This window comes from Poromitra crassiceps (genome assembly GCF_964638095.1).
Source record: "Poromitra crassiceps genome assembly, chromosome: 17".
Lineage (NCBI taxonomy): Eukaryota > Metazoa > Chordata > Actinopteri > Beryciformes > Melamphaidae > Poromitra > Poromitra crassiceps.
Window position 1 is genome coordinate 29,422,261 of NC_139635.1, and position 25,751 is coordinate 29,448,011.

At 45.3% G+C, this 25,751-nt stretch overlaps 1 protein-coding gene across 1 annotated transcript in view; it reads right to left on the reverse strand.

The window, feature by feature from the left end:
* The window catches only part of adgrl2b.1 (adhesion G protein-coupled receptor L2b, tandem duplicate 1), a 120,064-nt gene that overhangs the window by 66,346 nt on the left and 27,967 nt on the right, over window positions 1-25,751 (reverse strand). Inside the window, 2 exon segments of the mRNA XM_083653543.1 lie at window positions 3,619-3,832; window positions 24,471-24,694. Coding sequence (XP_083509669.1) covers window positions 3,619-3,832; window positions 24,471-24,546 — 290 coding nt within the window. The 5' untranslated portion in view covers window positions 24,547-24,694.

Sequence of the window (25,751 nt, forward strand, 5' to 3'; positions counted from 1 at the left end):
GGTTGGCGAAATGAGATGGTTGGTTGAGTTGAACAGTGGAACGGCACACTTATGGTAGAAAAGTGCTGCAATCCTGCCTGCTTTCCAGCTAAAAGGCTGCCCCCTCTGACCAAGTACAAGATTGATTCGGTTAGTTTTTACTGGGTCAGGAAATAGGTGGCTGCAATACTCTAATGCAAGTCAGCAAAAGAACCTCATTTAGATTATCGCTTCTTTTTTGTGTGTGCGAATAGCGTTGGCGCCTACAACAGTGGGAAGTGAGCGAGGCGGTAGAGAGAGGTCATGCCGTCGACATACATTTCTCTCCGAGAGAAAACCTGAATATTAAACAGGCCCAGTAACCTGCGTTTCCATCGGTTTCTCCATAAAAATTTTATCACTTTTTCCATCAACCTCAAAACATTTTCGTTGATAAAACACTTTGATCTAGAAAAATTGTTGTTGAAAAAGCACGCCGTGATTTTCGTCTTGTCGCTTTTGTGTTTTCGTGCTTTTTTCTGGGGGGAAGGGGGTCACAATTTCAAAACCAACAGAACTGCCACTGCCTGCAATAAACGTCCCACGGTTTTCCTCCCTATCTTGTTTAAGACATTTGTTTATGTGTCTGCGGTGCTACTGCTTCTTTTGTTAAACTTCCCCAGTAGTGGTGGTAATTGTCTCTTAATGTGACACACTTAAAAAACACCCCTCCTGCTTTGAGTGTGCTGCAGACAGGAGAAGTGATCAGGCGTTCCCAGGGCTCTGTGGCTGCTGTAACATCCCTGGTTATCACATCAACCCTAATTATGGTCAGGCTCCCACGTCCTCTGATCTGGATCATTAGAATCATTCTGGTTAAAGGGCTGGTGGCGCTTCTCAAAGCTCCCGCTCACATTATCGCCCTCTAGGGGACTCTTCCTCCGTGGAGATAAGTTTGAAGTGCAGCGCCGGCGAGTCAGGGAGTGACTTGTCAACACATCTGCTGTGTGGACTGATGTGGTTTGCAGTCAAACTGTAGGTCATGGCCACTGTCAGTGCTGTGTTACTGTATGCGAGTACGGAGACTCCGCTGGAACTGTGGCAAGACAGTGGAAGACAGGAAGACGTGATTAGCTATTCTGCAGTGCCACATCTCATGGGAGCAAATACAGGAGACTGTAGAAGCGGATGTAACGCGGAAAAACCCAAGGTGGAAGATGGTGGGCGATGATGTACAGGGGTAGCTGGGCTTGGGTGGGTGGGTGGGGCAGGTTAGGACCGATGTGGGCAAGTAGGAAAAACCGCAGTTGCTCGAATGGCCACTTTAGGCTGGCTGCAGAACGCACACGATATGTGGGCAATGATATCGGTATCGGCCGATGTTGCAATGTTAATATCGGTTGTCGGTACCAGCCAAAATTTCCACATTGAGAGGAAACAAATGTGGTAAATCTAGGATTTATGGGCTTTTCCAAATGTTTTGGAAATAATGAAATGCATTACTTTTTCAAATTCACAGTGTTTACTGAAATGTTTTTCAGTATGTATGAAATTTGATTATCATAGAAATGTGTTTTTATACAGATCATATCAACATCTGTAAATATCACTTATCAGTATCAGCCAAAATGTTCATATTGGTGCATCCCTAATGCAAAGCGGAGTCAATCCCCATTCACCCCCATGTTAAAATGCCCGACTTTACAGCAGGAATATGTTTACAGGCTGGTTCTCTGTAGCAAATTTGATCTTAACTGTACGGGGGTGAATTGTTATATAACTCACCCGTTTAGAGTAAAATAAGACGATAAAGCAGACTATGTTTTGGGCGTGATTGACAGATCGCCCCTCCAGTGATCGCGCAGGCAGCTTGCCTGATCACGGACCAATAGCAGGCGGCGCTGCGGCTCTGTGGTAAACCCCCTGGTCTCGCCTCATCTCCAAGATGACAGCGGCCAAAACACCAAAGCCGAGGCTTCAAAACAGCAGTCCACCAAAGCAATGGGGTGACGTCACACGTCTCTTTTGACATGGTTAGGACACAGAAGTACATTAGCAGATGAACTCGGGGACGGTTACTATTTCGGAGTAGTTCATCTAGCTAGTGGCGTTTAAAAATACCCACGACACCTCTGGGGGGGGCGGGGTATGGGGGGGGGGCGGGGTATGGGGGTGAAAGCAGAAGCGAGCTGAAGTGTTGTGTGCTGTCTTTTTGACAAAGGCAAAGCGACGTCCCGCGAGAGCGGCGCCAGTATAAAAGGCATGATGAGGGCCATCGCTCAATACCTGGGGCAAAAGCACCTCCGTGCACTGTTTGAACAACACAAGCCCAACGTTCCAGATGGGGAATTCAGAGCCTGCTGCATGTGACTCACACGTGTCTCTTTGAGCTACACTGATGATGACTCAAACAGCGGCAACAACACCTGCTGTTGAACTTGCTGTAAGGAGGATATCAATTGCTAACCGCCAGGAATTAATCTGTGCCCTAGTTTTTCCAAAAACGCCACCTACATGATGTAGTCAATGAACAAAACGAAACAAAAACATTTCAAAGGTGTGAGATGTTGATTAATTATACAACAGTTAGTTCCGGTCGGGCGATTTGATTGGACGAGAGGCATTACATGCGCACTATTTATAACAGCACGGGACGCTTCACAGTATGTGTATATCACAGCTGTTCTAAGGTAACCTTGATTAGGTTGCGTAGGGACAGCGACATGGATACATTTGACCTTAATTATGAACGGTAAGCTGAAACCGACTGTGCAGACCGTGCTAAGTGCTAACCTCAGAGTAGCTAACGTTCGCTTAGCTAGCTTGCGGTCGGGGGAAACTGCAGGCAGCAAGTTTACCTGTTGCTTGGCAACACTTGGTAGTTAGTGCAATCCGGAGGGAACTGTTGTTGGCGGAGACAAATAACAGATAAAAATCATCTGTTGTCTCAAATTACACACACACACAAAAAAGGTATTATTACTCGATGAATAGTTTTCTTTATACTGTACAACTGTGCTCTTGTTACTGTCATTATCTTCGGCACGACCGAATCCCAGCCGTGCTGAATGATAATACAGTGCAACAGCACTCTCTCTCGTGTGCCATTGCTTAAAGGGACACTTCACCGAAAAACAATGCTGATTTATTTTGCACATGATCTCGCACATATCAGAAAACGCTAAACCATTTTGCGCACTTTCATTTAGTTTGACAGTTGTTGAGAATTGACTTGAGTTAAGTGTGGACCGGTGATGTCATCTCAAGACTGGACACAATGAGTCAGTGCCACTGCCTTCTGATTACATCACTGATCCACACTTAACTCAAATCAACTCTCAATAACTGTCAAACTAAATGAATGCCTGCAAAACGGTTTCCAGTTTTGGAATATGTGCGAGATCATGTGCAAAATAAATCAGCATTATTTTTCGGTGAAGTCTCCCTTTAATTGTCCAGTATTTATCTTTATGTCTATATTATATAGTTATTCTTATTATATAATGTAACAAAAAAAGTGTGGAAAACATGTTTATTTCTTCAGTATGCAGGAGAGGAGAGGAGGAGACACCAACCCCTCCCTCCCCCCGCCACCCTGCGGTCCACCCCCCCCTGACTCCTGGTTGTGTTTGTGAAAGCAGATCCCTCTAGCCTTTTTACCTTTGTGATATAATCTTGTAGGCGTCGGGGAGGTAGCAGTTGACGTTCTCCATCTGGAAGGGGTCAGCGTCGCAGATCTTGTCGTCGGTGCGGCCGTAGTTGGCCGTCTCGATCATGATGACATCACTTCCCGGGCAGCGCAGATCGATGGCGTATCCTTCACACGAGAGCTCTCTCCTGACCAGGCCAAACGGCAAGGCTGCACGGCTGAACCCTGATCAGAGCACAAAGAACAGATGGAGAAAACTTTAAGCAAACAAAATATGAATCCGTTAAAAGGCGACCACACATTACACTGTAAAACAAAATCCATTGGGATGAAATAACTAGGCAACAGCAGTCTAATGTTCACCACAGTTTTCAACAGACGGGGCCGTTGCGCACGATACAGGGACGGATGGGAGAGAGGGGGGGGGGGACGAAACAATTCAATTCTTCCATTTCTCTGTGGTCTTGGATTGTTGGCTAAGACATCCAATCTAAGTCACAAGAGACCAGTGGTAACTTCATCAAACCTTGAGCAAACAGAAAGGCTACAGTACGACACAGAGCGCTCCACCTACACCCACCGCAAAGCCAAGACAGAGGGGGGGGGTTTGTTTTACAGTGCGCGTACAAGTCGCCTCGTTTGTTGCTTTTGCTTTACTTGCACTGTAAAGTAAGACAGAGAGAAAAAGGCAGAATCCCAGCAGAATGGGGTGTAATCTAATCCATTTTACAGTGTCGGCGATCGAAGAGGGGACTGTCTGGAGTCCACACAGGAGGAAAAATCCATACGTGGGACACAGCAGATGGGAGCGCAGCCAAATAGCTCTGCTTTAGGGGGAAATTAACTGTTTCACTCAAGGACCCCCCCCACACACACACACACACACACACCACCCCCCCCTTTCAACAAATTACAATGAAATGGTTATTCCTTTGTATTCCCCTATTCCCAAGCAGCAATCAAATCTCAAGTCACAAGTAACCTGGAATTACAGATAAGGAGGTAAAGAAAGAAAGAAAGAAAGAAAGAAAGAAAGAAAGAAAGAAAGAAAGAAAGAAAGAAAGAAAGAAGAAACCCCATTATCACAGGTTGAAATAATGATTATTTAAAAGTAACAATGTCTGCAGCTCTGAGAAAACAATTTCCCATTTGGCAGACTCTTTTTTTATCCAATTTAGTCCAAGTAGAACATGCAAATGTGTTGTTTAAGAAATGCAAGACAGAGCCCCCCTGCATGCACTGTCAATAATCTCTCATCGTGGCCAAATAGCTCTGCTTTAGGGGGAAATTAACTATTTTGCTCAAGCCCCGCCCCCTTTCAACAAACTACAATGAAACGGTTATTTCTTTGTATTCCCCTTTTCCCAAGCAATCAAATCTCAAGTCACAATTAATAACCTGGAATCACAGATAAGAAAGAAAGAAAGAAAGAAAGAAAGAAAGAAAGAAAGAAAGAAAGAAAGAAAGAAAGAAAGAAAGAAAGAAAGTAACAAAAAGTAACACTGTCTGCAGTGCTGAGAAAACAATTACAATTACAATTTCCCATTTGGCAGACTCTTTTTTCATCCAATTCCATCCAAGTAGAACATGCAAATGTGCTGTTTAAGAAATGCAAGACAGAGCGCTGCATGCACTGTCAATAATCTCTGTTGTTTGCAGCAATAGTGGCTCCCTGAGGGGGAGGCTACCATTTGTATTTAGTGCACTGCTCTCCCCTAATTAGCCCTCCTTTCAGCCTCTTTACCATTTACCGCATTCCCATTGGCTCCCGAGCATTGTGATGTACTAACACTTACCACCCCGGGTTCTCGCCTCGCACCCTCTCGCTAATTACCCTCACGCTTTTGACAGGCGGGGCCTGACGCAATTAGCGTGGCTTGAACTGTTCAAAGTTGAAGTGAAAATACCTACCCCCCGAAACCCCCGACCCACATGCCTGCTAGCCATTTCAGCCTGCCTTGCACCTAGCTCAATTATAACGATATCCTATGTCAGTCTGGTGGCGTCAAACATGGAGAAGACACGGGCATCTGTGGAACATACGCTGCTCCCGAAATATTGCGTCGTTTCACATCAGGAAGAATCTTCTGCACTCGCTCGTAGTAAAATATGAAGCTAATGGGCTAAATTCACTTACATTAGACTCCCAGACATTTCATTAGCATATAATAGCGTGATCTATCTAATGGCCAGTAGATTCTGCTTAGCCGGGTTGTTTATCACCTCGTTAAGAGATGTCAGCCCAGGCTGGCCATAAGTGGACGACTGGAGGGTCACTCCATCTATTCCAATAAGTGAAATAACCATGATAATTACCCATACCTTTCAGAAAACCTGTCCAGGAAGAGGGGATGATAAAACACAGAGTGAGTCCCTGGCTTCACTGCAAAGGCTAATGATGGTTCCCGGCCTGCCATTGCTCATGGAAGGACTGACGGGTTTATCACGGCGGGCTCCAGAGAGCAGAGCGAAAGAATGCGTTTCATGGGCTTTTAAAAATCCTCAATGGAGAAACCTTCTCTGGACCCACGCACGCAAGACACACAGACACATGGACACAGGCACGTCATCGGCCCTTTCGCCCACCGTCCACTCCGGCCATCTATCAGAGCCCTACGGCACGATCCATCCCTGCTGCTGTCAACGCCGGCCTAGAGCGATTGATTAGGTCTGTGCCTTGGCAGCCTCCCACTCCCTAGCGGGTATAGATCTCTCCGGTCATAGGCTAACAATGCATCAATTAAGGGGAGTATCTAGACTGTACCGGCGGCCCAGGAGAACAGATTGCCTCTTCTCCAAACTGCGGATAGTCTTGGTCTTATTAATGACTGCCTTGCCAATTTGTAATTGGGCAGGTAATGACAAATCTGTCTCAAAAGCTTAATGTATATAAAGGAGTTTTCTTGAGCCAGTGCGAGGAGGGCTGATTTCAAAGGCACTCTACCGTACGGTATTTTTGGCTGACATATTGGATGTTACGTAAAAATCTTAAGATTTTTTTTCTTCTTCCGTCAGATTGGAAAAACCCTTGTGACAACAAAAGGCCTTCTCATGCAGCTCTTCCTCTGTGTCGATTCTTAAGTTAGAACAAGCTCGCGAGGGTTTTTTGGCAAGGGATGAAAATGTTTGTGCGCCGATGACTGTCGATGTCTTAAGGAAGTGTGAAAAGCTATTCATCGTGCGCCCCGTGCTTCTTCTTCTTCTCTTTTTTCCCGGACTGTTCAACTTCTTTGCAGCAGCCCGAAAGACTGCGGCAGAAGGTCACCAGCTGCAGAGAAAACGGTGTCAAGAAAACTGCAGGAAAAATCAATAACACAATACGTAAAAAAAAACAAAAAAACAGGCTGCTCTCTCTATCAGAATGCCAGACTATAACCTTAGAATTATACTATGGGTGAATCCAAGCCAAGTATATAATCCGTTATATAGAATCAAGTCGCCATGGTAACGACTCTGACTTTGCCATAATTGGCGGTGATCCTTATTCCTGGCCCTGTTGACACGGTGCCTTATCATGCATTCTGCTCAGAGAGTGACTGTGGAGAAAGTAGCTTTTCCTGATGCCTCCCCCTGACCTGCCCGGCTAAGCTCTCCATTCAGCTCCAGAGAGCCGAGCTAGGGCCCCGACTCTCCATGTGCTGCCCACTGGGAGTCTCTCTTCTGCACTTGACAGCCTATAATCCCCCCATCTCATAATACATAATTTGTTTTCTATCAACACCCTTGAAAATGGACGCGGCACTGTGCGGCCCAGATGGGTGCGTGCATCCAAACAGATCCAGGCGAGATACAGTCGGAGGCTTTTAAAAACCCTGGAGATGAACTGAGAGATAATGGAGGTTTTGGTATAAAGATAATAATGGCATGTGGCAACTTACGTCCCAGAGGGCAGAGTGTTTTTCAACGTTCCTTCATGCCGAGGCGCACTTTTGACATTGGGAGAAAAAAAAATCCCACGGCACACCGCCGTCCCACCTGTTACAAAATGAAACGTAGTAGCATCGTAGTACGTTGCCGCGAGCTCACCGTTTTTGCTTTTCGTTTGACCCCTCCCCGCATATGGGCTCTGGATCCGGGTTCGTTCTGGAAGGACTTTGATCAGGAGGAGGATCAAGTCCAGAGCGTTGTTCTGACTGCGTCTACCTGCATGCATCTCTTTTTCTTCTATTGTTTGAAATCAACAAGGTCATTATTACTGTGCGTTGCGTTCACACCGGGGAGATTTTCGCAAATTTGTGCGACAATATTAGATTATTTAGATACAAAAGTCAATGCAAACGAGCGAGTAGATGTGATTTCGCCCGAGTGACGCGGAGTTTCGCGTCATCGCCTGAGTTGAAATGTTTCGACTCGCGCAAATAATTTCGCCTTGGTGTGAACGTACAGTAAGGCTACTAATCGTGCTACTGTGCCCCACACAAGCATAGACGAGTTATGGTTGCGCTACTCTTCTATGCCTGTGGGTCAGTCAACGAGAGGTGTATGAAATAAATGATTTGGTTTTGGCGCAACTTAAGACTCATTTTTCATTTTTATGGAACAATTACCGTAAGTGAAACTGGACAATTTCCCACGGCACACCTGACGAGCTCTCACGGCACACTAGTGTGCCACGGTACAGTGGTTGAAAAACAGAAACACTGCCATGGGGGGGATGAAGAGGAGTTGAACTGAAGGCACCAGACCGTGACTCAAACAGTCATGTTTTAGTCTCATCTGCTGTATACTCTCCCAAGATTTGTTTTGTTCTCGAGAGGTCCTGCCCTCAAAAACCTTTGAACCTTCAAAACTCCACGCCATCAGGACATCAGACGAAGGGAGAGAAGAAGAAGAAAAAACACTAGTGGAATGTTTGATCAGGCAAAAGAAAAACGAAAAAAAAATGGGCCATTTTTTGGAGGGGAGACAGAGTGGCGAGGCACAGGCAGAGAGCAAAGGCGTTGGTTGACGCTTGTCATCCTCCATTAAGGCTCCTTTGATTGGCCTTTGTGGTCCTGGAAACGGCAAACAGCTGCATGCAAATGGGCCTGTTTCCCCAGGCTGGCCCCCATTGTTCTGGGCCCGGGTCTGACAGGGACGCTTTCTCCGCAGCATAAAGGAGGGTGTACCCCTTTAGTCGAATAAGAGTGCCCCCACCGTGGTCCCAGCAGGAGCGCTTCAAGACTGTTTGTCTTTTTGTGTTGTTTTATTCCCAATATTACTGGTAGCCAACATCTCGGGAAGAAAGAGCGGATCTCAGAGTCAAGCTTTTCCTCCAGCAGCGTGGTGGATGCCTCCATAATCCAATATCCGGAGTGAGAGAGCGGTCATATCATACGGCGTGTTTTCCGACGATGAAGTCAAGATTTCCAACGGGAATTAGAAAATATAAGGAGGAGGAGGAGGAGGAGGAGGAGGAGGAGGAGGAGGAGGAGGAGGAGGAGGAGGGAAACGCATATTTGAAGCATATTTGAATACTTAATATTGGAGAACAAAGCGCCGTCAAGGTTTTGCTTGGTGTTTTTCCAAACTCTTTGTTCTTCACTGCAGTATATTTCTGATGTGTTCAGTGGAACTTCTTGACTTCTGGCCAAGGAAGCAAAAAAAAAAAAAAGCGCTTAATTTAGAAGTAAACACAAAGAAATCATGAAGGATTCAAGAGAGCATTTGCAGTTAACCTCTTTTTATATTAAATAAAACATAAGTAGGCTACGCTTCACTGTACATACACATGCTTTTAAACAGACTAAAGTAAATACTTGAACTAGTTCAACCTGTGTTGTACAAACTGACTCAAATTGATCATTTCCATTTCTGGGGGGGGGGGGGGGGTAGCGTGATCCTCCAATGTGCTACGTCCTGCCAGTGAACACTCCTCGCTGTCAGGTGACTGCACATGTATCGGAGGAAGGAAGCATGTGCCAGTCTACGGCTCTCCCACCGCGGATCGGCAGAGGGGGTGGAGCGACGGACCGGGGACAGCAGGGGGATTTGGCCGAGTACAATTGGGGAGAAAATGGGAGAAAAATCAGAAGAATAAAAAAAATAATAATAATAATAAAAAAAAATGTGATACAACTTCATCACATGTGAGAGAGAGACACACACAGAGGACTGAGGTGGGAGATGAGATGTGGGCTTTGCAAACTAACACGTGCTTTTCAAATACAGATGATATCCTGTGAAATCTCGGGACCATGGCGCCGACTGCTTGTGTTTCATTCTCAAACCGCCGAGAAGAAGACGCGGTTAAACACTGGAAATCTAGTTGGACATATGGCACCATTTCCCATGACACTTAGCCCTCTCTCTGGTCCACCTTGCTGGGAACTGTTACTAAAGTCAGTGTCAGACAAGACCACAAACCCCGGGGCTACACCGCCTTTCCCAGACAACTGCTATCAGACACTCTCCATTCCCATAGAAGCGTTCGAAAATAGAACCGGCGATATAGAACTGAGTCCATTTGTGGTCAGAAGAAGCGCTCCTGAGTCGTATCCCTTTTCTCTGCGTCTTGCGATGATACAAGAAGAAGAAGAGGAGCACATAATATTGCCACTTCAGATTCCAAAAACCGCTATTTGTATTCATGTCTCCAGTTCATCTCCTGAATGTTTTTCTTGGCGTTGAAAAGCAGCGGGTGGAGAGAGCGGGAGAGAGAGTCACATGGGTCGCATGTTGATGCATGTCTCGTAGGAGGGGTTTAAGGTGGGGGGATTTGTCATATAGCCAAGGTTAAGAATGATAGAGCCGAGCCCCCCCTGGTATTCTCTCTTAACTGCTCAGATGGGTCCATTTAGAAGGAAGTAGATCCTATCATGCCACATGCTTCGCTGCCATTTCTCATCCCCTTTTTCTGTTTTCGGTAAACACAGGGAATTCTAAACAGACCAAACAACCCCGCTACATTTCATAGAAAAAGATATTTGAAGTAGTGCACGGACCACTCTATTTTGGCCTTGTAAAAACCATTGTTTGGATTTCCAGAAACACACAGAAATGTTTCAGTTCTGCCAGAAGCACCGATATGATGGAGTCTCTACATAGATGGAGGATTATTATTTTGGTTCTACGGAGCTCCGCCCCCAGCCGCAGCCTAAGACCTCCAGATGAAGAATTTCTCCCGTGGGAGTGAGAACTAACGAAACAAGCGCACACTGGAGGTTATAATGACTGTGTCTTTAATGTGGCGCAGTGGAAATCAAGCTCGTCTCTGTCGATGGGGTTGGCTGATCCCTGAACCCTGTTGATGCACATCAAAGAGCGGGAAAAAAGAAGGGAGCATCACTACATTACTAATACATCTAATCCCCCAAAGGCGAAGGGGGTCAGCGCTTTAATATGAGTCACGACAAGAATAATTCCGTCGAGGAGACGTTACTGCATCTAATCATGCCTGCCGTTATTAATTCCGATCGTGGCATCTCTCTTGGATTACAGAGCGCGGTACAGTTCAGCACCTCTCCTAGTCTGCTGTGAAAACAAGCCCTTCACAAAGATACAAATAACTGTCACAGAGGCTAAACATTTGAAAGGGGGGAAAAAAGGAGATGAAAAAACCTATATGCACCTGGGAGAGCGTCATTTTGACAGAATCAGTTCACCGCTTGCTCAATGTCTAGCATATAGTTGCATAGTTGCACGTCTTCTTCTGCGGCAGAGTTGATGAAACGCACAGAAAGAGGTGAGTGGAGGAAGCAACCCCCCCCCCCCCCCCCCCCCCCCCCCCCAAGTGGCCATTGTTTCACAGGTTAACTCCCCTTAAAGCCCATATTTTACCCCTGCACTTAAACCCCCCCCCCCCCAACCCTCCCCACCCCCCTCCCGCAGGATTTTGTGCTCAGGAAAACATCTCAGAATAAGTCAGGTGCCTCCCTGAGGGCGGGGGGGGGGGGCACAGGGAGGAGAGAAGAGGAGGATGCAGGGTTGTCATCTCCATCACATGCTCGCATCTCTGTGCTTGCTTGCTGGGGCAGAGACCCCCCTCGCCCACCCCCCCTCCTCCACACCACCCCCGCTCTCCACCCCCGTACGAGCCCAGGAGGCGTGCTCTGTAGCGTCACACCACAGACAGGGGGGGGGGGGGGGGGGGTGTCAGGAGAAGCCGCAACTGGAACACGGATCACATGAATAATGAACCTGGGACTACGAGGAGGATGACGAGGAACAGAGATCAGCGCCTTGAGACTGTAATGAAAAGACAAAAGTGATAGGAGAGGTATATATTGTATGCATACATTACACACACCGCATAGTATGCATGCGTACTACTATACATGCCGCACACACACGCACACAGTCTCCCATATCCACACAAACGTCTCAAAGAAGAACAATGTATATGAGAAGACAGAGGGTCTGTGAGGAGCGAGTCAGACTTTGATACGGCCCTACAGATCACAGCAGGGATGACGTGCTTTTGCAGGCCAAGCCAGAAGTTGAGCTTCGTGCTGGGTTCCCCTCGTCTGGAAAGTCAATGGGATTTTTGTATGGGGATTCTGGTAAGATGCCTGAAATAACGGTCTGTGGTTATTACAGAAGTTTATGAAACTGAGACCTTTGACCTGAAACCAGCAAGATAATCTTCACACATGAACACCTCTTTTATGATTCATGAAGCGTAAATGTGATCGGCGATCGCCCATAATTGGGATTTTCAGAAAACGCTTAAAAAAATCTTAAAATCGTGTTTTTGTGTGAAGATTATCTTGCTGAAAAGGTCTCAGTTTCATAAACTTGTGTTACCCCCACAGACCTTATTTCAGGCATCTAACCAAAATCCCCAATACAAAACCCCCATTGACTTCAGGACGAGGGAACCAGGCGATGCTAACTTCCGGGGTTTTTGGGGACTCGTTCCTGCAGGCGCTCTATTTGGAATCTCTTTGCCAAGAAAGTGAGTGAGAAAGAAACTCCGGGCGGGCACATTCCTGGGCTATAACCCCCCTGCTATCTCTGGAACACTGACCACTTTGATTGACTTGAGCGTGATGACCTTGCCCCGCTCCCTTCCACCGGCATTCCGGTCAATACGTCCAGAAAAGCGGCCGGCGTGATAAGAGATGCCCAGATGGGGAGACCTTGGTGACAGACAGTTTCCTGAACCCTGTCTGCGATGAAGCCATTGTGCTGCCTGGCCAACTCGACGGGGGAATACACTACAAGAGGGGGTCAATACCGATAACGTAAGGCAAACAAAAACGCTCTTTGTGCTTGACTCGTTTCTCCGACTTTTCCTCCCCCCTCGCTGCGTGCTTATTCAATTTCCTGCACCGCGGGAGGGAGGAGGGGGCTTCCTTATCTTTGACTATTTATACCTGCAAATCGGCTGCTGGCCCTTTTGTTTGCAGGTGACCCACCCTGAGGTGACATTTAATTCCTGAGCAAAAAAAAAAAAAAAAAAAAAAGTGGTCATGCTCTATGGCACAGACCTGAGGAGATTACTAATACAGTGAGTGCAACAGAGCTGCATTCATGGCCTGTAGACACAGACAGAGCTAGCCAGCAGGCAGAGAGAGAGAGAGAGAGAGAGAGAGAGAGAGAGAGAGCGCCCCCTGTAGACATAGACAGAACTACCCAGCAGGCAGAGAGGGAGAGAGAGCTCCCCAGCACACATCGATGATACTGTACACACGTTTGAATCACATGTGACCAACGGCCACACAAAAACGTTTACGGGTAAAATGAGCAAGGAGCTATAGCTAGGCTACGTCTGACGTAGAGCCAGCTTCATCCTATATTTACGCAAAAACAGTCCTCTGCTCTGCTTTTTCCTCTTAGTTTCTTCTAACACTGTCTTGGACACATCTGCACACTAGGGCTGGGCGATATGGACCAAAAATCATATTTCTGTATTTTTAGGCTGAATGGCGATATGTGATACATATATCTCAGCATTTTCTACGGAGTGGGCTAAATGATCAGTTGTAAGTCAAAGCCGTATGTGAGATGTAGGGCTGGTGGGCAATATAGACAAAAACAAATATGACAATATTTTTGACCAAAAATCTTGATTTCGATATTGCGACAATATTGTAGGGATGACTATTGGTGCTTTCACAAGATATCGATTCGTAGGGTGGAGACTCTGGAGATGATGCGCCACTTGTCCGCTTCTCCCTACTTATACTCCCACCACTTACATGATGCGCCTCTTGTCCTCTCCCACCACTTGCCTCAGCCAGGAGTGATGACATCACAATTGCTCGAGTCACATCACTGATGACATCACAATTGCTCAAGTGACATCACTGATGACATCACAATCGTGACACACACACACCGCCACCCGCCCACTTAGCCAATTTTAACTAAAAAGAAGAAGATATTCATCAGTAATGTGGATATAATGACTAAGTGAGTAAAGGCAAATAATAGCACAGCTAGTTGAGTCTGGTAAGTTCAGAAAATTACATCACTTTACTGTAATGCAGCCTTTAAAACCAGGAAAAGACAACACATGAATAGCACGATATTACCATATCCGAAATGTAAGATGATATCTAGTCATCACGATATGGTAGGGGCACGGTGGCTCAGTGGTAGAGCTGTCGCCTCACAGTCAGAAGGTCCTGAGTTCGATTCTCGCCTGGGACACTGTGGGCGCTGTGGTTGTGTTCCCCCCCATATCTTCAGTGCCTACTGCCCAGGTGGGGTATCTCGTCGTAAGGGCCTTTTTTCTCTGTGTGGAGTTTGCATGTTCTCCCCGTGCTCCCCCAGGGGGTTCCTCCGTATATAACCCCCCCCACTAAAAACATGCAGAAGATCAGATCATCATCGTCATCCGACCAGTGACGACAACATCCGAAGTTGGTCCCCGGGCGCTGTACGAGAAAGCGACCACTGCTCCTGGCCTGCCCCTCGGAGGAAAGGACATGCCTGGATGGGTTAAATGCAGAGGACACTTTTCACCGGCCACCGTCAGCATGAGTCTGTTGTGGCCGCATGCATGTATTGTGGTGTTCGTGTGACAATAAAAGACGGGGCTTGTCCCGTTACGAGAGTTTTTTTATCAATTGACGATAAATTGCCCAGCCCTACCGCCCACACACAAATATACACACATGCTCGCTAATATCACATGCACACACAAAAGCACATTAACTAAATCCATCATCATTTCTTTTATTGATTGCCATCCTCTCCTCCACCGTCAACATTAGTTTTAATACCAGCATTTACTGTGTAAATCCTCCCGAGCACTGTCAAAAGAAACGGTGCTAGGTCCTTTATGACATTTCTCATACAGAGTGGGGGAGATTTCCAGAGACAAACGCATCACAAAGTGGTAGATAATTTTTGAACCATTTTCAAAAAGCCTCTGAATATAATTGTATCCCGGGCTGGCTTCTTTTTCCTATCGGCAAGGGCCTTTTTATTTTAAGGGCCTTCATGTTCTTTTACAAACGATGTTCTGTGAAACTGAACTCTCACTCTCTCCAACACATTAAGGCTTCAAATGTATGTCATGAATCGATGAAGGTGAAAACAGCTGAGGTGGCTGTGTTTAAAATTCACTGCCGCAGGTACTCCGTCCGACCTACAATCTACTCTGCCTCGCTATAGTGTTGGTTTGCTGTTAGACCTTGTATGTTCGCATTTTGTTTGTTCACCTCTGACTAGGGATGTTCATTTTGAAAATTTTCCAAAATCGATAATCGGTGAGAATTAACGATCAATTATCGATTATCGATTTTATTAATACTTAGAAAATTTTCAATTTTTTCAATTTTTTTTTTTTTTTTTTTTTTTTTTAACAAAATGAATGCCTATGGCAGAAAATACGAAAGACAACGTGTTCTCCTCAATTAACTCTTTATTTCAATGTGTCTCCTCTCCAACACTGCTGTCCCCGGCGCATGCCGGTGTGAATTTCTCATGTTTAAAACAGTTTTGTTGGCACAAAGGCCTGTGCCCAGCCAGAAAACTAGAGACTATATGAAGCTCCACCTCACGTTAGTCGGCTGTGCAATGGAGTGGGGCGAGGAGGAACGAATTCCACCCAAACCTAGTCCAAAAAAAAAAAAAAAAAAAAAAAAAAATTTTTTTTTTTTTTTTTTTTTAAATAATTAAAAAATCGATCCAAATGCCACAGGATCGATTCCAATCCTTAACGATCGATTATCGATTTTCGATAATTGATGAACATCCCTACCTCTGACAGTGTTTTGTTCTTTTAAAATTAATTTCGACATGCCTCTGAGCTATTATCATATTAGGGAGGAATGAAACAAACTCAAATCTGATCTGACATGTTCTCATTGCCTTCACTTGTATACTTGTGTCTCTGTTCCAAGCCTAATTTATACCGTTAGCACTGGGGAGGGAATTTTATATGTGTGTGAATATAGTATATTATGTGTATATATATATATGAGTGTATACATAATATATGTGGGGGTCAAAGGGAATACCCGCACACACCAGATATAACAGGGCTAAAAAAGCCACAGAGGAGGTCCAGAGGCTGAGATCAAGCAAAAAAAGACTTACTTTATTTGACATGGTGCAAGACAAAACAGTGCAACAAAAGAAAAAGTGGATTTAAAAGGCAGCAAACGTTTCAGTCTGTGACTATCATCAGTGCTACTAAACATACAGGTCTGACAAGGACAGGTTAAATAGACCAAATCACCGTGACGTCACCATGTAAACAAATTTACTTCCGGGTACCACTTGGGAAAGGCGGCAGGTTTAAATGTGCGTGTTGTCATATAAATGCTGTCAAACCCTCTCGTTGTTTTCGGCCGACTACTTTCAATTTAAATGGTTAAACGGTTGGTAAACATGCTTGTCCGACGTATCTAGCCTTTCTTCTGTGTTTGTTTTATGTAGTGTTAGCTAGCTAATAAAGTTTGTTTGTCTGTCAAACTCGCTGTTTTTTTACGTTACAGACAGAGTAACCTCGCGTCACCAGGCTCTTCTCGGCGAGAAAGAGCCTGGTGCAGACAGAGCTACTGACGCCAGGTCAATTTAATTTAGCTTCAAGTCTACTCTAGTCTGGTCCAACAGGTAAATTAGCTAGTCTGGTCTCCACTAACGTTAGTGAAAGTGTTGTTATGAATGATATTAAACAACAACACAACACGGACGAACCATTTTTGTCTTCTTTGTCTGTTTTTGTCTTCAACACGTCAGTTTGTGCCGTCCACCGCCATTATAATGTGTGGACCTCAGGGGTACCCGGAAGTAAATGTAAACATCCCGCTGATTTGGTCTATAGACAGGCAGGTACATCATGTTGCTCAGGTGCCATCAATCAATCAGCTTTCATTGCTGATTGCATATGGGCCAGACAAAGTCAGGTCACTGTCAGCTGAAAGTAAGGTTCTTCACCAAAAACATATACATGTGTACATATATATAGGAATATATATATATATATATATATACATACATACATACATACATATATATATATATACATATATATCAATGCCTTCACTTGTATACTGTGTGAATATATATGTGTGTGTATGTATATATACTGTATGTGTGTGTGTGTGTGTGTGTGTGTGTGTGTGTGTGTGTGTGTGTGTGTGTGTGTGTGTGTGTGTGTGTGTGTGTGTGTGTGTGTGTGTGTGTGTGTGCATTATATGTATGTATATATATACACAATATATATATACTGTATGTATATATATACTATATATATATATACATACACACACACACACACACACACACACACACACATATATATATATACACATATATATATCACATATATATATATACACATATATATATATATATATATATATATATATATATATATATATATATATATATATATATAACAGCGTTCTATACTGTAGACATGATTTTACTAAAAAGCCTTCTGCTTCCTCTCAAGATCAAATGCATGACTTTGTTATGACAGCTGAAACCTCCTATGAAGAAGTGACTTGTGCGGAGCAAATCCATAAGTTTAGATTCTGGGGTGAACTACTTTGGGCTTGTAAGCCGGACTCGTGTCTTATTTGAATTAGGCTGCCTGAATAAGAAAACAAGTCCAGGCCGTGCATCAGTTCAGAACGGAAAGAGTGAGGGAGGCATCTGCTCCACTGTTTATACAACTTGTGACCATAAGGGGTGTGAACCGAAGTGCTTTGTGATGCTGCCAGCAAGTTGGATTTAAGGCATGCTTAACGAATGAAATCAAACTGTCAGAAAGTGTAGTTCCTAGCCCATTAGATTAAGTGTCTGTTCATCAGCTGCCCATATAACAGGGAATTTTACAATCACATCTAAATACAATTTAAAAAAAAAGCAGGCCTGCTTCCCAATGGCGCGCTCTCTTAAATCGGCATCTCGAATGGGAACATTCTTGCTGCTTTTACTTTACCAAAAACTAAACTCAGGAAACCACTGCTGCAATAAATCTAGGATGAACCTATCAAGGGTCATATTGTATTTCATTTCCTCTGAGTCAAATACCGATCGTGCTGGCTCGTCATTGGACTCTGGCTCATTTCAATTTCATGTTGTTGTATTATAATACCAAATTTTCCCGGTTGTCAGTTTTCATTAAAACAGCATACTGTAAAAAATAAAAAAAAATAAAAAAACCGTATTGGTACTGACTATGAAATTAAAAAGCTACAGTGTGTAGCAGATACTGTGGCAAAGTGCTGACAGAACTGTCAGATTAGCGAGTCAAAAAGACAAAAAGGAAAGTGACAAATGTGAGTTATCTGTCTCTAAATATGGCTCCCGTTCGCCAGGAAAGTCCATCATAGACTGAATCCAGTCCAGATGATGAACATCTTCCTCGCTCCATCTAATACTTCCAACGGGGCAGGCAGAAATCCCATGCAAGGCTGTCTGATATATCAGATTTTTTGGGGGATCTCCATGCTTGTTCTCACCACACAGATTGACCAGTCATCTGTGAATCTCCCATGGCTCAGCTGATAATTCATGATGGCCCCCGCCATAGACCCTCAGCATTCAATATGAATTCTAAAACACCAAGCCAAGCATATCAATGGATGACAGACTGGATGTCTATGGCCCGGGGCCAGAGCGGAGTCACACACAATAGCTTCCCCATTCATCCGACCCCAGGACTGGAAATACCAGTGTGGCACAAGGGAGGCTCTTCCATCAGTACAATGTACGGCACTGCTTGAGACAAATGTTGTGCTGAGACGTTTGGTTGACCTTTACAACCTTCCGGGTAGAGACACACGCATGCTGGTTATGCTCAACCACGGGAATATTTCACAATCGAGAAGATCTCCCTTAGCGAGCAGTGTACAGCGAACTGTCCAGGCCAGAGCAATGGATGGCTCATAAAAGCCTGGCAGAATGCACAGTTTCGGGAGGGGGAAAAACACTAAGTGGAAAGGCTTATAAATAATGACATAGCCCAGATACGTTAAAACGGTTACATTTTTATCATAGATCACACTTGTGTCACCTGGTATTAATTCAAAAAGCTGAGTGTTCATGTCTCCTTTATTATCATCCTTAGGATTCCTAACACTTGCTAACAATTAAACACTGTTTCCTAAGTTACCCTGATCCCGCTCTCCTCAGATATGATATAACTTCCAAAAACAAATAGCTTAATCTGTTACATTTCCCTCTTGCGGAACGTTAAGATATTCTGGCCGAGATGCCTGTTCAACTCCTCCTGGCATTCAAACACACAACAGCCAACCAAAATGTTGACACAGTCTGCGAGACATAAGCCCCCTAAACCTGGCCTTCTTTACTTTAAAGACTAAGATTACCGCTTTTATTCAGTCTCAGCAGGTATGTGCCTGTGTGTGTGTGCCTGTGTGTGTGTGCCTGTGCGTATGTGCCTGTGTGTGTGTGCCTGTGTGTATGTGCCTGTGTGTGTGTGCCTGTGTGTGTGTGCCTGTGTGTATGTGCCTGTGTGTGTGTGCCTGTGTGTGTGTGCCTGTGTGTATGTGCCTGTGTGTATGTGCCTGTGTGTATGTGCCTGTGTGTATGTGCCTGTGTGTATGTGCCTGTGTGTATGTGCCTGTGTGTATGTGCCTGTGTGTGTGCCTGTGTGTATGTGCCTGTGTGTATGTGCCTGTGTGTATGTGCCTGTGTGTATGTGCCTGTGTGTGTGTGCCTGTGTGTGTGCCTGTGTGTGTGTGCCTGTGTGTGTGCCTGTGTGTATGTGCCTGTGTGTGTGCCTGTGTGTGTGTGCCTGTGTGTGTGCCTGTGTGTATGTGCCTGTGTGTGTGTGCCTGTGTGTGTGTGCCTGTGTGTATGTGCCTGTGTGTGTGTGCCTGTGTGTATGTGCCTGTGTGTGTGTGCCTGTGTGTGTGTGCCTGTGTGTGTGTGCCTGTGTGTGTGTGCCTGTGTGTATGTGCCTGTGCGTCGCCCCGCCTTTGTGGCTGCTCGCTGTGAATGTGGTCGTCCTCTTTCATATCTGCAGACTGGGCGGTCTGAAACATCTCCAACAAACCTGATACCTCCATGACCCAGTTTACTCTTCCAGGAGTGTCAATTTATAGATCACTTATATAATGGGACAAGGATATGGGAGAAATTGAGCACAAATAACGAGAGCAGGGAGACTATTTAAGAGCACCTTATACAGAGAATGTGCATCGTGTGCAGTGCAAAGAGTGCCGAACGAGATGTGTGCCGCCACGTCTCTGCACCCAATTACACAATATTGAGCCCATAAAATTATGACGCGATTTAACTGAATGTCATTTTTACAACATATGCTGAAATAATCCACGCTTGACTGCACGCATTTACTACAACTTCTCAGGTGGTGACGGAATTCCATTTCATTTTGCACTAATGGATTAATTATGCGTATCAAAATAGAGAAGTGGCTGGTGCTGCACCCAATCCTCTTGCAACAACAATGGCGAGGCCAGTCAAGAAAAGAAACGAGGGAAATCATTTTCTTCACAAGGATGTCACTGAGGACTGACTCCAAAGCAGGGCTGCGCAATATTCCGTTTGAGCACCGTCTTCGCGAGGTGCGCGTGCGCAACAGTCAGATCGCAGGACGTGCAAGGCAAATGAACTCAAACATGTCATGCTACGACTTCTTTCTTTGCTGCTTCCTCCAAAAGGAAAACTTGCACGCGTCTGATTTTCCATGACTAATATACAAGAGAAGTCTGTCTGATAGAGCATCATTTACTCCGATTTAAGGGTTTGTTAAGAGTAGCGTATGTTAGGTTTGCATCTGTCACGGCTCGGAACTGTGGTTAGGAAACCTCTGTTGCTAGTGCTAGTCTATTCTAGCTTAGCCTGGCGCGTAGCTGCTACAGCAACAAGCTTGCAGTGGAGAACCGGCGCTCTATTTTGGTACAGCAGCGAACATAATGCACAGCCTCTCTGTGACGTTCGAAGCTCTTTCCCCCTCTAACTATAATAACTTTACTCACTTAGCATCCTGCAACTCGCACTGGCTGCGGCTAAAAACAGTAACACACTCACTTCCTACTATGTCACCTGTGCAGGTTACAATACCCACTAGGCCACCTTCTTAAAGGGTCCAGGCTTGATAGAGCTATTCAAGTCATCTGGTAAAAAATACTGTGTCGCAGAGACAAAAATATATTGCAACGTCAGTTTTTCCCCCCAATATCGTGCAGCCTTATTTCAAAGCGCACAGAAATATTTAGGGTGAAAATGATAACCTGACGATACCATCTCTTGGGTGATATGAGGGAAAGGAGTCATTATAAAGTAGCCTAGAGGTTGTTTTAGGGACACTGGTGTTAAAGCAGACCCTGAGGGCAGAGCTGCAGCGGCCTCGGGGGGCTGCACGGGTTGAAGGTGAGTGGCGTGTGGTGGATAGACTCACACATTGTTTTCAGAGGGACCCACACCCACACACACACACACACACACACACACACACACACACACACACACACACACACACACACACACACACACACACACACACACACACACACACACACATTCCTTTATTGATGGATGGGCAAATATGCATTCTTCGAGCTCAGAGCCCTCGCATCAACTGAAATCCAAAACCTGGACTTTCTGCATACCAACGCAGTATCCCCCTTAAAGAAATTCACCAGGACCGTTCAGCTCAGACAGCTCCTAATCCCGACCAAATCAGGGGGGCTATTCTTCAAAATGCCTTCGGAACATTTCAGTCTGAGTCAGACTCCCCTGATGTCTTCCACATTATCTCAAATTGCTAATCTACAAAGAGAGTGTATCTCTGCATGAAAGACTGTCGGGATAGACTACTCCATTGCAAATTTGCGATCTCTCATTGGTAACAAATCACATACCGCGGCCAGACCTAAATAAATGTGGAAGGGAAATCTATTACAGAACAAAATAGAGAGAAAGAGAGAAAAAATTACTACAAAACCCAAATTGAAGAAAAGACCCCCAAATAACGTGCTTCAACATTTATCTGTAATCAATGCTTGGCACACGAGTATGTGATTTTGGGTTACTTTGTTTTCTGCTACAATGGAGCTGAAAGTAATGATCATCATTAAGCAGAAATAGCGACATCAGTGGTTTTGATGGGCCTGTAACAGACGGGAGTGTTTTGTGACAATACTTGTAATTATAGCAAATCAAAAGTGAGGAAAGATTAAAAGAGGAGCCATGGGATGCTGCGCTTGGTTAAAAACACACTGGCACGCCTACCAACACGAGGGTCGCAGGTTCGAGCCCCCCGTGTTACCTCCGGCTTGTTCGGGGCGTCCATACAGGCACAATTGGCCGTGTCTGCGGGTGGGAAAGCCGGATTAAAGGGTATGTGTTCTGGTCACTGCACTAGCGCCTACTCTGGTCGGTCGGGGGGTGCCTGTTCGGGGGGAGGGGAACCTTGGGGGGGAATAGTGTGATCCTCGCACGCGCTACGTCCTGCCGTTGAAACTCCTCGCTGTCAGGTGAAAAGAAAGCAGCACATGTATCGGAGGAAGCATGTGCTGCTCTACAACTCTGCCCCAGATCGGCAGAGGGGGCGGAGCAACGACGGGGACAGCAGGAGGAATTAACCAAGTACAACTGGGGAGAAAATGGGAGAAAAATCCGGAAAAGAAAAATTGATAAAAAAAAAAGAAACAAAAAAACTAAAAGACACATTTTTCCTCATTCCCAAATTTGCCAGTAAAGCAAGGGCCCTGCTTAGATTGAACCAGATATTGGCTGCTCAGAATATGATCTGATGTAACTGCACATAAAAACACATCTATTCTATGGGGCTCCAATGCACAGAAGTACATTGATATTTCTGTTAGGAAGCATCATCACACAGCAACGGTGCAATTATTAAACTTTAGGGGGCAACCATGGTGCAGAACGCCCACACATTTTCTGAATTAAATTCTGCAAGTGAAGAAATGTGTCAAATGGGTTGCGAGGAATATTCAGCGAGTTAGTGTGAAGTGTTTGAAACTCCTGTTTGAAACTCCAAGGGTAACAATTCAGCGGAGAATTCAGCAACCTTGCTGCATAACAGCTCTTCATTTCCTCTTTGTGAGGCCAATGTGTGCTAATACATTGGACACATTTGTAAGCTGAATAAAAACGGCATCTTATTAAAAGTTTGACTAGGAGCAGCAGCATTTCAAGTTCAAGTCCTTGATCCTCGCCTACAAAGCAGCAAACATAAACCGCTCCAAAGCTCCTATGTGAACTCCCTCATCCAGGTTTACGCTCCTTCCCAATAATCAATTAATTGACTTATCGTAATTATAACATAACTTATGGTAACTTGACGTAATTAATACGCACGCGCGCGCACACACCCACACATAGAACCAGGTGAAGATAACATGTTAATCGAGAACCGTCTTTGTTTCCCCCTTTGTTGTTGCTGATGATGATATAGCCGTTTGGAATTAGCAAGAAAATGCTGATTTCAGTGAGAATTCCCAGTGAACTGCAGCAACATTCTAGACTTCTACTGGGGTCTAGACGGGCTATGAAGTAAAAGTTCATCGCTATTTGAAAGGGTGTACTTGCATTATTATTATGCTATTATCATTATATCGGCGCCAAAAATGGTCTTAAAATGACAATAATATTGTTTATCGCAATTATTTCTGGGACAATATATCGACCGACAAACAGTAGTTATCGTGACAGGCCTACTCCCGCCCACTACGCTCTGCCAATGAGCAGTGCCTGGTGCTGCCACCACAACAAGGCCCTGTCTCCAGCCAGACTCCTCTCTGCTGTGGTTCCTGTCCCCAGCCAGACTCCTCTCTGCTGTGGTTCCTGTCCCCAGCCAGACTCCTCTCTGCTGTGGTTCCTCGGTGGTGGAACCTGTCACCAAACTCCATTCGATCCGCAGAGTCCCTCTCAATCTTTAAAGGAACAGCTCACCCTAAAATCCAAAATACATATATCCCCTCTCACCAGTAGTGCTATTTATCCATCCATATCGTTTTGGTGTTAGTTGCCTGAGTTTTGGAGATATCGACCGCAGAGTTTCTGCCTCCTCTCCAATACAACGGAACTGGATGGCACTCGGCTTGTGGTGCTCAAAGTGCCAAAGAGATACATTTGATCAACTCCACAGCAATGTCTCGTTTCCAGAAATCATGACCCCATTACTGCAAAAGAAAATAGTTCCTACATATTATAATAGTCCCTTTAAGAAAAGGCTAAAGACCCAGCTCTTTAGTGAACACCTTCTCACCTGATGGACTGTGCACGAAATAAAAACTAATTTGCTTCGTAGCACTGCCTCGTAACACCTACAGTAGTATGTCCTGTTTGACCAGAACACTTTACTCTGGTTGTTCTCTCCCGACGAGAACCTTGCTTGTGTTGTATTAAAAATCTCACGTGTAATGTGGCTTTGGCTAACAGCGTCTGCCAAATGGGAAATTGAAAATTGTAAGCACATAAACACTAGTCGCCCGCCATGCAACTCCGCTTGCAAACTTACCTTGTGAACAATGAAAGTGAAGTAGTAGGAGCAAGAGGCAGTGGAACATTGGACACCTCCACAGTGCAGAGGCCATTGTGTTGCGCCGGCGTACGCAAACGTTTCCAGGCGCCTGCTGGCTAATAACAGTGGGCTGGATGCGTCGCAGCCGGAGAGCGGAGGAGAACTGGAGGGATGTCAACGATCGGTCGTTCTTGGAGACGCATCACCAGTCATCTTCTCATCTGAAAGAACGAGGAGAGACAGCGTAAGAACGGGGGGGCGGGAAAATGGATACTGCAAGGCCATCATCATCACCATCATCATCATCATCATCATTGCCTCTGCTTTATTGCCATTACTGGTGTCATTCTTAATCTGACACGCACACGTGGGCATCGGCCATAAACCAAATGCACATGTGAATTGCGTTTGAGATACACACGACAATAAAAAAACGCAAACGGCCCCGAGAAACAGTTGGAGCTGTCAGTTTGAGTTGAGTAAACAAAGGAATAATTTTTTTTTTGAAAGCGAGGAGTTTCACAGCACTGCTGCAAAACTCTCTTTGTGGTCTGTGTCTGTTTTCCGCCTGACTGAGAGCAGAGCAGCATGAGAGCGCTGTAGTGCTGCTTGCTTCACATGTGGCAATCCTCATGTTACAAGCCAGTGTTTACACTGCTTCATTCTCCCACTCTCTTCCCGATTCCACCTTCCCCGTTTACTAGCAGATCCCCGGGGGGGGGGGGGGGGGTGGGGGGGGCTCGTCGCTCAGGCAACACGTTCGCACAGGACGGACGCCATTCGAGACACAGCGTCTTTGTGAGCTACTTTTGTCTCCTTCCTTATCAAGGGGTGGCAAAAAAAACACAGCAGAGAAAGCTTTGAGTCTCAGACAGACATAACACGGCACACAGATAAACTGCTTAAGGTCAAATACTGAGCAGGGATGGATGGATATGTTGTGTCATATATGTGAGATACACACACGTCTCTCACACACACACACACACACACACACACACACACACACACACACACACACACACACACACACAAATATAAATAAACATGCCTGCTAATGTGAACACATCCACAGACAAATACACACACGCTGACTGACACACATGCACTGCCCCCCTCACACTTACAACTACTGTTTAACTATTAAGATAACTACAACTATAAGCAGGGTTTTTCCTGCATAGAAAGAATTTCTGGTGCCCCCAAAGGCCTGATAGGCCTATTTCAGTTCAGGACAGCCCTAACTACATAGTATGTAGTTAGGGCTGTCCTGAAATG